General features: G+C 35.1%; 1 protein-coding gene across 4 annotated transcripts in view; it reads left to right on the forward strand.

The window, feature by feature from the left end:
• The window catches only part of ITCH (itchy E3 ubiquitin protein ligase), a 63216-nt gene that overhangs the window by 47316 nt on the left and 3351 nt on the right, over window positions 1-12549 (forward strand). For 2 of the 4 annotated variants that reach the window (XM_062588863.1, XM_062588864.1), the window contains exons 15-23: window positions 603-674; window positions 2779-2867; window positions 3527-3686; window positions 3972-4105; window positions 8825-8965; window positions 10735-10855; window positions 11593-11697; window positions 11931-12027; window positions 12366-12438. In XM_062588863.1, the coding sequence (XP_062444847.1) occupies window positions 603-674; window positions 2779-2867; window positions 3527-3686; window positions 3972-4105; window positions 8825-8965; window positions 10735-10855; window positions 11593-11697; window positions 11931-12027; window positions 12366-12438 (992 nt within the window). Of the gene's footprint in view, window positions 1-602; window positions 675-2778; window positions 2868-3526; window positions 3687-3971; window positions 4106-8824; window positions 8966-10165; window positions 10219-10734; window positions 10856-11592; window positions 11698-11930; window positions 12028-12365; window positions 12439-12549 lie in introns of those variants that run through there. The other 2 variants (XM_062588865.1, XM_062588866.1) reach the window with 2 other exon arrangements.

Here is a 12549-nt window from a genome sequence, read left to right on the forward strand (position 1 = left end):
AGAACCTGTACATCTAATCACTGAAGAATATACGGTGTTGCAGGCTAACATATTCTAACATAATTTCAATTAAATTGTGTCAGTTCTGGTCCTTTAAACTTTGTGTATATCAAAAGATTAAGTAACTTAATATTTAGGAAAAACTCCTCAGTTTAAACATTATAGTTTTCAAGAATTAATGAATTAACCTTTAAAAAATAGCAGAGCCACAGGCCTGCCTAATTTTTCACTTTGAATTCTGTGCAGAATTCATTAAATTCTCTAATTTTTAATAATTTTTGAGGTAGAAAGCTTTGCTGACTTAAAACATGTTGTTGATCTTAATGCTTTTCCTATGTCTTGTAAGAACACAGTATTTGAACCTGTTCAAAGCAGGTATGTGGAGGTGCTGTATACCTCACTGTAGATAACAATATTGGAAACAGTTTGTTCTTGGATTAACTTAAAATCGAGAATATATTGATTGCTGGTTTTATTTTATATGGGTTAGTGAAAATCACCTGTACCTCTTGAAACAATATATAAACAAACAGCAGTCATAACATGACATAAGAAATCTTAAGTGATTGCACATTTCATTTCTGAAAAATATTTCATTTCAGCAACTGGCAATGCCACAACACATAAAGATTACAGTGAGCAGAAAAACATTATTTGAGGACTCATTTCAACAGGTATTTCATTAAAACATATTTTAGTACTGCTTTTGCAAAGTTGGATTGATGAGCTTTCAAAGTCAGGTGTCATTCTTGATCCTTTAATGTGTTGCTAATATTTTCGAAGTGACAAAAACAAAAACTAATGCTTAAAATAATGTATTTAGGATACAGTCATACTTATATATAATAAGATCATGCTAAAATGTGAAGTTCTGGCCCTCCTGACTGATCCACCTGACAGTGTTTCCCAGAGGTAGTGATTATGTAGCTCAGTATTTTTTTAAATTTCCTGAGTTAGTTCTGAGGGATGTGCACTGGGAGAACAGCTACCTCGTCTCAGGAAGTTATCAGTTCAGCTTATTTTTGTGGGCACGTTTTCCTAGTAGTGTTTCATATAAGCATGGTAATATACTAGAATATATTGAAAGTTGATCTTATTCTAGATATTTCGGGTCTTTAAAAGAGTAATGAAAAGATTAAAAGAAACCCCAAATTATTAGTTATGTTTAGATTATTAGTAGCAAAATTCTCATGAGTGTCAGTAGAACTAAACCACGGTTAAAAGTTATGATTCTACAGTTTTTTGAAGTACTACTTGAATTTTTTTTGAGTGTTCATTGTGACAATATATTGCTCCCATTTTTTTGTTAAGTACAAGCAGAAAGCAAATGTTTATCAGTCCAACAAGATGCATAGAAATAAGATTGGAAATGGAGAGAAAACTGAGATTCCTCTGGCCATTTCTATATTTTTCTGTTTTAAAGTAACTTAAAAGGAAGACCTTAACCTAAGAAAGTAGCTTTTAGCTTCCTCTGCCTTTACTGTGAATAGCTGAGTTTTATTAATCTTCTTACATGTCCTCAGGCTTCATTGCTTAGAAATTATCATTGATGTGTCCAAGCCAGGAAAGTCATACACATAGAATAATATGTTTGAAGACAAGAAAACATGGTCCTAAATAAAGCTTAGTATCTTCCTGTTCAAATTACTGTATATTGGCTTAGCAGAAGCCATAAATATTAGTGTGTTTGAGTATTCTTGTCTTTTAGAACACTGTTCAAATAAAAGGGATTAAAGTGGACAACGTACTTCCTGTAACAGAAAGTTGACTGCAGCCTTAATTCCTAAATTTGCACTTTGTTCTTTTCTTCAATAATTGCAAAGGCAATAAAATCATATTGTACTGAAAAGACTCAAAAGAGATAGGTTATGTAAGCATGTGAATATCAGCTAACCTAGATTTGCTTTAGAAAACTCTCGTCAGTAATTTAGATGATATAATCAAAAAGAAATGAGCTAATTTTTTGTGCTTATTATTTATCATTTGTGTGTATTTCTGTCAGAGTTATAAATTTTACTCTAATAACTGTGATGTGTAGGAGAGATTTTAAAATACAGATTTTGTTCCAGATTCTACGTCTCTCATTGCAAACAAGAACTTACGCTGTCAGACACACAAGTGTTATTTGAAATCACAGCGCTGTTTTGTTATGAAAACCTCTGATATTTGACCATATCAAATTTGATCCTTGTATTAAAAATAGTATTGGGATAGTTGCATTAGCAGCTATGATTCTCCCTGATGCAGACCTGATAACCATCATCCTTTTTTAGGAACTGGAGCTGTAAAATGGAAAAATATATGTGTGTGTATGTATATGCATATGTGTATATATATATATATAGAGAGAGAGCATATTAATTTTTTTCATTTATTTCTTTGAGTCTTTGCTTCATTAAATATAACTGGAATACTGTTCAGAATGTTATTCTAGAAAGCCCAAATTTACTCTATATGAGCATCTTTTATTTATCGGCCAGGTTTTTGTTGTATATTTATAGATAGGCTGCTGACCTAAATATGACAGTCTTTCATTTAAGAATTATTTTCTGCTCTTTTCCATCTTTTACTTTTCACATCTATTATCAGGAAATAGGTTTGGACTAACCCCTTAAATTCCATGAGCATTTCCTAAATAGGTAGCTTATGTATTTCTCATAGTTCATTTTATGATCTGATGTATTAAAGGCTATATTTTCTGATAACAAATAGTAATAAGTCTGGCTTGTGCTGGTAGTTATTCTCTTTATATAAATTGATTGTTTTTCTTTTACTAAGATAATGAGCTTCAGCCCTCAGGATCTACGGAGACGTTTGTGGGTTATTTTCCCTGGTGAGGAAGGCTTAGATTACGGAGGTGTTGCAAGGTAAACTGAACTAAAATGGCAAAAAATCTTTTTTTCTGTGAATTGCTGGTGTGAAAACTTCTTCAAAGGAGATGCTTAGACTGCAATGCTTTAAAAATATTCATGAAACTTTTATTTCATCTTTCCTTAGAGTATCAATGCATGTCTTGAAGTAGTTTTGTACAGTTTTTAAATCATCTAAGGAATTATTTGAATGTCTCAGTGATTAGAGAAAAAAGATACATAGTTTACAGAACTAAGCCTTTGACAAAGCCATAAATATCAAAGTAAAGGTTTATTGAAAAGTCAGTAGAAATCCCCTTTCAGTTTAAATCTTTACTGAAATGTAACGGAAAAGTATTAATTAGCATTCCCTAAAGCGTCAAAGTTTAGATCAGTGATGACCTCTTAAAAGTACTAGTGTAATCTGCCTATTAAGATAAGACTCTCTTTTCCAAACCCTTGAGAGTTGTGTAAGGTGATAAAGTGCATACTAATTCCTAAATTGTTATAGTGACAGTTATAGTTTGTTATTGTTTGGTCTAGGCATACATTCTGGAAAAGAAGTTAGGTTCACTGCCTATGTACCAAGAAGTTCCTAAGTCAATTTTCAGCATATGAGTTAACTAAAATATTTTTTTGAATACTATTGAAATGTGGGATTTCTTGTGTGATTTCAGGGAATGGTTCTTTCTATTGTCACATGAAGTTTTGAACCCAATGTACTGCCTGTTTGAATATGCAGGGAAAGATAACTACTGCTTACAGATAAACCCTGCCTCTTATATTAATCCAGACCATCTGAAATACTTTCGTTTTATTGGAAGATTCATTGCCATGGTAAGTTTGAAAGTTGAAAAAGCTAACTCCTGTAATATTTTGTATAGATAAATACTGTACCATTAGATGGATAATTAAATAGTTCATCTTTGAGCTGAAACTCTTACCAGGTGTTTGGATACGACTGCCGTTGGTATAAATGATTTAAATGTATTAGCAGTCATGATATTCTAGGATGCTTTAATTCTTTGGCTGTCAGATTTCATTGGAACAGAGTACAGAATGTTATCATGTTGAGTATTCAATCATCCTTTACATTATTTTGTCTGTTTTCATGTTCTGCAGGCTTTGTTCCATGGGAAATTCATTGACACTGGTTTCTCTCTGCCGTTCTATAAACGTATCCTAAATAAGCCAGTAGGACTCAAGGATTTAGAATCTGTTGATCCAGAGTTTTACAACTCCCTCATCTGGGTAAAGTGAGTTTGATTTGATTTTGTTCTTGAAAAAACAATAAAATGTTTTTGATTTTCACTTATGCCAGGAAGTAGGTGTAAATTTATCAGCAAAAAAAAAAAAAAAAAAAAAAAAAAAAAAAAAAAAAAACTGAACAGTAGACTATATCAATTACAGAGTAGTACTGGAATTGGCCTTCTGATTAACTGAATATTCTGTTACCAAATCTCGCATTCCATTTTCACTGCTTTTTGAATAAAACTAGCTATACATAATACAAATGTGGCAGTCTCGCACACTGTTAAAAATAAAATGATTTGCCTAAATTCCACGGAAACATTTTTCAGAATTTATTTTTAAAAATCAGATATTTTAGAAAGAAAGCATTAATGAATGGATATTTTCTGATTTAGTTAGAAAACGTAAATAGTTTAGTGCTATAATAATTTGAAGTTAACAAATGTAGCTTATTACTTACTATCACATAACTATTGTCAATCATCCTTGAAATTTGACTTTAAGGTTAATAGTTTAAAGTTATCTAGGATGCATTTTTCTAGTTAGCGTTGTTTTTTGCACCAGTCTGGATGATTCAAGACCATTTCTACATAGCCTTCTGTGTATGCGTTGTCAATCATCTGTCTATTCTACAGTCATATGCTTTTTTAAGTTTTCCTTCTCCGCTCCCTAATAGATTCCTTTCCAGATCCATTTTACCTGCCACTTTCTGGAGTTTTTAGACACACTGTTGTTTTGGGAATATGTGTTAAAAATATTTTTAGAAATAATTTAAAAAACCTTTTAGATTTAAAGGCACTATAACGCTGTGCTTACTTGATAATAGCAGTATTCCAGGATGTTGTAGTCCATGGTTAATGTGCACCGTTAAAGGTTTCAGCAATAGTGGTGTTTTTTCTTCCAGAAATAAAAAAAGAAACTAGAAGGGAAAGACAAATTGATTAAAAAAACCCCAGTTACTTCTGTTATAATAAAACAAATTTAACAGAAAAATTGGTCTGTTAGTCATGACTAGTGAAATAAAACATACTATATTTAAGAATGATATAAAATTAAATTAAAATTTGTTTTAAATTGCTTTGTATACTTTGATCTTTGAAAAAGTGAAAATAAATATAAATGGCAAGAATGTCATCTATAGTGGTGAATCATGGAAGTATTATCTGGAATGATGAGGAGGGGTGGAAGGACTTTAGGTATTTTTACAAATAGAGATGTGGATTTTGCTTTGTTTTTCAGAGTACTATGTTCTGTACCCAATTGTCTGTGGCTAAACGGTACAGTAAGCTAAAATTCTGGTGGCAAAGCTATAGTTGATATTTGGACAAATACGATGTGAAACTGAGACCTGAGAGAGAAGAAAAAATCTCAAAGCTTTAAGTCTTGATTCTTGCGATTAAGCTTACTGTTTCATAGTCGGATAATGTATATATACATTTTAAAAGGAATAGATCATTTGTTGTTATCTTACGACTACAGGTGTTTTGGAGATCAAGCAAACATGAAACTGAAAATGCAATGAAAACGTTATAGAGAAGAAGTTTACAGTAATTGATCTGTAATCATTGGGGAATGATCCTGTGACTAACTATTGATGAGCTGCACATATAAAATCATTTACCTTATGGACGGTATCAATTCATTAATCATCTGTGGAAGGTTGAGAGTAGAAAGATATTTTTAAGCTGTTATCCTTAGACATAGTCACATATTTGCATTTGTGTGTCTAATGAGCATAAGCTGGAGACTTGTGTTCAGCACTACCCTTCACACATTTTATAGTAATAGTTTTTACTGATGGCACCTGATACTTGCGAGGTCTTTCAGTACTGCTGGAGTGTCATTTTTAATCTATGCATAGTTATTTTGGATGATGCATTATTTATGATGGCTCAGAAGAGAGCACAGAGGCATTTGGAAATCTGTATCAGACTGCCTGGCCATGGCAGTAAATGGGGGGTTGTTATAAACATGACAGACTACTTTCTCCCCTCAACTTTATTTCAAAGCGTGCTATGTTGCCAGGTACCATCCAGTTGATTGCTGGTTTCAAAGTTTTCTTGGGTCCCTGACAGTCCCTAGTGAAAGGTTTTGTCAAGGACAGGAGAAGCCTACATTTAAAGTAAGGAACCAGAAAACTTGGACCTTACTGTCAAGTAACAGTTCTTGTATCTTCAGTCTGTAAATTAAGGTTTCAAATGCCTAAATTCTGTTGGTTACGTATGCTTTTATTAATCCGAGCATAGTATTTTGTTTTTTTATTTGATTACCACAGAAGAAAGCTCTGGGGAAAGCTTAAGCCAGGAAAGACAGGCCAGGAAGGAAAGGTGGTGGAGTTACTCTTTATGTGAGAGAGCAACTGGAATGCATCGAGCTCTGCCTAGGGGTGGAGAAGGAGGAGGCAGTTGAGAGCTTATGGGTAAAGATCAAAGGTCAGGCCAACATGGGGGACACTGTTGTGGGAAGAGACACTGCAGAGAAGGACCTGGGAGTGCTGGTGGATGACAAATTGACCATGAACCAGCAATGTGCCCTTGTGGCCAAGAAAGCCAATGGTCTCCTGGGGTGCATTAGGAAGAGTGTTGCCAGCCGGTCGAGTGAGGTGATCCTGCCCCTCTACTCAGCCCTGGTGAGGCCTCATCTCGAGTACTGTGTCCAGTTCTGGGCTCCCCACTACAAGAGAGACATGGAGTTACTGGAGAGAGTCCAGCGTAGGGCTACAAAGATGGTCAGAGGGCTGGAGCATCTGCCCTATGAGGAATGGCTGAGAGAGCTGGGCCTCTTCAGCCTGGGGAGGAGAAGACTGAGGGGGGATCTTATCAATGTCTATAAGTACCCGAAGGAAGGGTGTCAAGGGGATGGGGACAAACTCTTTTCAGTTGTCCCGTGCGACAGGACAAGAGGCAATGGGCAAAAATAGAAGCACAGGAAGTTCTGCCTGAGTGTGAGGGGGAATTTCTTCCCTGTGAGAGTGACAGAGCACTGGACCAGGTTGCCCAGAGAGGTTGTGGAGTCTCCTTCTCTGGAGATCTTCAAGGCCTGCCTGGATGCAACCCTGTCTAACATGCTGTAGGTGACCCTGCGGAGCAGGGAGGTTGGACTAGATGATCTCCAGAGGTCCCTTCCAACCTTACTGATTCTGTGGTTCTATGAAGACAGTAGCAGTAACTTTTCTAAGGCTGTCTTGAGAGCAGATATGACATATGTTTTGACGACAGTTTCTGTAGTGATGCAGAATTCTTCTAAACTGGAGTCCAAGAAGACTTTACTGCCTTGAAAAGAACAGCCCAAGGATACGAACATTCTGGAGAGCAGCCTTCAGACCTCTGAGGTGGAGACATGGGTCTCTAAGTACAGAGATGGAAATTTCAGGTTTAGCGTAGTTGAACCTGCAAAGCCAGTGGAGTTATTTTCCAAGGAAGTAGTTGTAAATTTGCAGGAAAAATTCATGTCTGGTAGGGAGGACATATTCTCATTCATCCTCAGAAAACCAAGAGAAACTATTCAGTAGTTTTGAATCTGTGTGGAGCCTCTCCTGTCGAGTAGCTATTTTTTACATTCCCACTATTTCTGGTAAACTTTCAATAAATCATTAATATTAGCAAATAATGAAAAAGGCTATGCAATTCATGTCCTTTTTCACATGCATGTTTCGCAAGGAAACTTGAGACCAATATCCAGATACTTTTGTATCTTGATGCAATATGAAGGAGGTCTGTTTCCTTTTAAAAGGAAGAGTGATTTTATTTGAGGAATTTAATCATTCATCAGTCTGAAATCTTTCCTCCTCATCTAAGTTTTCATGCAATAAATAGCACGTATTTAGGGAAGATCAAATTCAGAAGCACCATCACGTCACACTGCTAGACTAATCACAGTGATATTGTATTCAAGATTGGCATTTCTCTATTATTGTTCGGCAAAACTCTCTCTTTTTTCAGTCTATCTGGAGGAAAAATGGTCATTAGCATCACTGCATATGCAGGTGATTCTTCACATTACAGAGGCATACGTCCACATACAGATTACATTGTTACACCTGTTATTCTGCCAGTTTATTAAACCCTATAGAGAGAAGAGAGTTTATTAAAGCAATGTCTGTTGGTTACAGATTAGCAAAAGTTTCTTCCTATTTTACATTTTCTAGGAAGAGAATTCCTCTTTAGCAGGAGAGCCAATACATATATTTTGTTAATTTAGGAGCTTAGAACATTTTAGGATATGCTCATCAGACAGACCCATGAATATATGGGATTTGAAGATAATTCATTAAGCATGCAAAGCCATTCTTAGTTACTTCTGGTCTGGTATTACTTGAAAAAAGGGCATCTGCGTTTTAGCAAGGTCTTCGTTACCAATTAGAAAAAGGAATCATGTCTTTTAAAAATTAAAAAATCTTATTACTTTGAAAAGTTTCTGTACTGCATTGAGCTACTAGAAAGAGTGGGTAAGGTAATATGTCAGCCTTAGTGACTGAGTAATTTAGTGGTACTTTTAATAAAACATTGCTGGTCAAGAGTACAATTCATGTATGTACATAGCATAAATGAAATAAAGTCAGTATATCTTGCAAAACCACAGTTACTGTATAAGTAACATTTCGTTAACTTGATTTTGTGAACTCTAATCCTTTTTTCTTTTCCTTAAGATTCTTTATACACATCTATTGTACTGAGTACAAGGCCTCTTTATCTAGTATTTACAATATTTATTTTTTCTTACAGAGAGAACAATATTGAAGAATGTGGCTTGGAAATGTTTTTCTCAGTTGATAAAGAAATTCTAGGTGAAATCAAAAGCCATGATTTGAAACCAAATGGTAGCAACATTCTAGTCACAGAAGAAAACAAAGAAGAATATATTAGGTAAGAATAAAACAAGGTTTTTAAAATACTTGTTTATGTCCATTTTTTTCCTTAATTCTAGCAAGAAAAGATTGTCCAGCTACGTAAAAATCTGACGCATTGTTGAAAGCGTGTCTGAGTAACTAGTGGCAATTGTTTGGATAATGTATTTAAAAGAAAAAATTGATGGAAATAAAAATCCACTTTTACTTAAATATTAAGTTTAGCAGATGATCTGCTTGATCTGCTTTTTTTTCTAGAGATTTTTACATTAGCAGAATAGCATAATGAGAAATACGAATGTCAGATATTTCAGCAAATCACTGTATGTGTTTAGTATTTGAACTATGCTAATTCCAAACTACTCATACTCTAGTGAGCCATTTCTGTTTTAAACTGAGCATTTTTGGATGCTTTTTTGATAATTCTTCATTTTTAAAGGTATCTAGTATCACTATTGGTTTTACTTGAACTGGCCTTATAGTACAGTTAGGCCTTGGCATTTTTAACAGCACAATGTTATGAATGATGGAATAACTTGTATTGTCATAAACTAAGTATTGTGATTGCAGTATGGGAATGTCTTAAAGCAATTAATTAGGAGGGAAGGATTGTTCACTAAGGATGATTAAAGAATGACAACATTAACAATGAGCTGGTTTGTCTTGGTATTTCCCTTCCTCAGTGTGCAGCAGTACATAAGGTCTGCTTTAAGGTGTAATCCTCAAAATATAAGCTTAAATGAAGAATACCAAAGAAAATCACATATTGCAGGCAAAAAATCAACTGAATCTCACTGGAGTTTCCCCTTCTCTCTTGTGATGATTTTGGTGACGTCTTTTCTTAGGGGGAGGTGCAAGGGAGAAGGGAGTGAATCTTGTTTTTGTTGCATGAGTAATCTGTGAAAACATTTCAGTGCTTCACAGAAAAGGTAAAATTTGCAGAAGAAATGTACTGGCATTTTGTAATTTTTCAAAATATTCATACTGGGGTTGAAAATGGGGAGGATCTGCAGAAAACCTTCTCTCCTAGTTTCAGGAACCCAGGGAGAGCTCGGATTCCAGCTTCACTAATGTTCTTCTGTGTCTTACTCTGGGTCCTGCTTTAAGTCCTCCAAGTTTCTAGGATTGAAATCAGAAAATAGCCATCTCCTTTAGCTTCCAATTCTCCTGACAGGTTAGGTTTGAATTCAGCATAATATCTGCTTCTCCCTGGGTTCAGGTTCTTCGGGTCTCCTGCCTGCTTTTCACCCTTTTATTAATGGAGAGTGGAGTTTCTGCCACAGAGCAAAGTTTCATGATTAACAGAAACAAATATGGAACTTTCCAAATGGACATAGTCGTTTCTTGGTAAGCTAGCAGTCCTACTTATATTCACCAGTACAACTTGACCTAGTTTTTTTACCTTTCCATGGAGAATGATTGAGATTTCTGGGGAGAATATTAGACAAAGATAGCTCTACGTTTTTTTTTCTTTCCTCAAATATCTAGGGACTGCTGTGCTGTCATTAATATAATCAGTGAATAGATGCTGCCTCCTCTTTAGTATCCTAAAATACTTTTCGTAGCAGAATGGTTGGAAACATAGGGTTTCAACTTACATTTAAAAAAGATCTGCACAGAGTAAAGGTTACGAATAAAATTATATGATGTTCTATCCCCAGAACTTTCCAGACTTTCCATAATATTTTTAACATAGCTTACAGTTCATCTCAAAATAGGCTAACAAAAGATGTGGACTTCAGGCAGCACAGACCAGTTTAAATTATCTTTCTGTATCTTCTTTTGTAGGCTAGTAGCAGAATGGAGGCTTTCCCGAGGTGTCGAGGAACAGACGCAGGCTTTCTTTGAGGGCTTCAATGAAATTCTGCCACAACAGTATTTGCAGTATTTTGATGCTAAGGAGCTGGAGGTAAAGGATTACTTGGCTATTGCTAGATCCAGTTTGTTGCATGTAATACTTAAATTTCAAATCATTATGTTTGAAGAACAGAGTTCACTAATACTGACAGCTGTTTTATAGGAGATAAGCAGAAAACTTCTTGTAGTAGTATTTGAGTAATGTATTTCCCTTTGCTTTCCTCTTTGCCAGCCACTGATGCGTTTCTAAAGCATAAGATTCTGCCAACACAAAATGGTTGTTGAATTGCTTTTGAAATCCTCAGCAATTTGATTTACTTGTGTTTAAGGAATGAGTAACTTGACAGAACGGGAGATAAAACCAGATATGCAAAGAATGACCAAATATAGAACAGACCAGGCTCTAGTTGGTTTTCATCTCACAAAATTACGCTTCCTGAAGCATCTCTTTGAATTAAAAAGATGAAAACCAAACAGCTTATACCCAGCACAGAATGATATGGTTGGGCAATGATAATATATGTTCTTAGTTTGAAAGTCCAAATGCAAGTAATTACTCCCTTTTTCATGAATAAGACTCCTGCTATTTTGTGGCCTCTCAAAATACACTTTATAAGGAATGATTATTCTTTGTTGTGGAAATTTTGGATAAAGTTTAAAAGTGAGCATGCAGTCTTTGTAGATACTTCTAGGTATGGTACAATTGGCATTCTTTGCTACATGGGCAGCTGTAGAAACAGAGTGATAACTTGTACTTGCATGTTTATTTCCCTTTTTCTCCCCCAAAAGGTGCTTTTATGTGGCATGCAAGAAATTGATTTGAATGACTGGCAAAGACATACCATCTACCGGCATTATACCAGGACCAGCAGACAGATAGTATGGTTCTGGCAGGTTTGTAGACCTTGTTTTATTCTCAGAACAACAGAAGCTACAGAGTACAGCTACAAGCGCGTGAGCAGTAGTCAGAATTGCTGAACAGGTCGGTAGCGTGTAAAAAAAAAAAATCGTTACTGCTCATCCAGCTATTCTTAACAGTTGTGTAATTTGTAAATTTATGGCTGATGAGGTGAAAAAACAAATATCAAATATGTACCTAAGGTTTTATTTCAATTATTATTTTTCAGTTTGTGAAAGAAATAGACAATGAGAAGAGAATGAGACTTCTGCAGTTTGTTACTGGAACATGCAGATTACCAGTGGGAGGATTTGCTGACCTCATGGGTAGGCATAATAATCTCTCTAATGAATTAGCACATTTTTTTGTTTATGGACATTTTTGAGTTTTATATTGAATGTTAAGTCTTCCATGTACTTCAGCTATGATAGAAAGAGTGGAGGAGGGATTGTTAATACCCATAGCACTGTTGAGTTTGTTTTGAAATCACTTATTTAAGTTTGTATGTTTCACCACATGAATATTTTTTCTGAATAGAGTTGTGTAACGAAAGACATTTGTTCTGTGTGAGTAATGATAGCCTTGTCTTGTTTTTAAGTCTTTCATATTTCAGTTGATACTAAGTTAGGTAGACCCATGTCTTATTTCCTTTAATTTATTACAGGGAGCAATGGACCCCAAAAGTTTTGCATTGAAAAAGTTGGAAAGGAAAACTGGTTGCCTAGAAGTCACACCTGGTGAGTACATAATAAATCAGCGTGTTACTATGGTTCTATTTTTGCTGACAACGGTCTACTTGGAGCAGTGTTAGTAAATGGCTAATCTACTTAAATGTCTGTGCTTACATG

The sequence above is a fragment of the Rhea pennata genome, chromosome 16 (assembly GCF_028389875.1).
Source record: "Rhea pennata isolate bPtePen1 chromosome 16, bPtePen1.pri, whole genome shotgun sequence".
In the NCBI taxonomy this organism is placed as follows: Eukaryota; Metazoa; Chordata; class Aves; order Rheiformes; family Rheidae; genus Rhea; species Rhea pennata.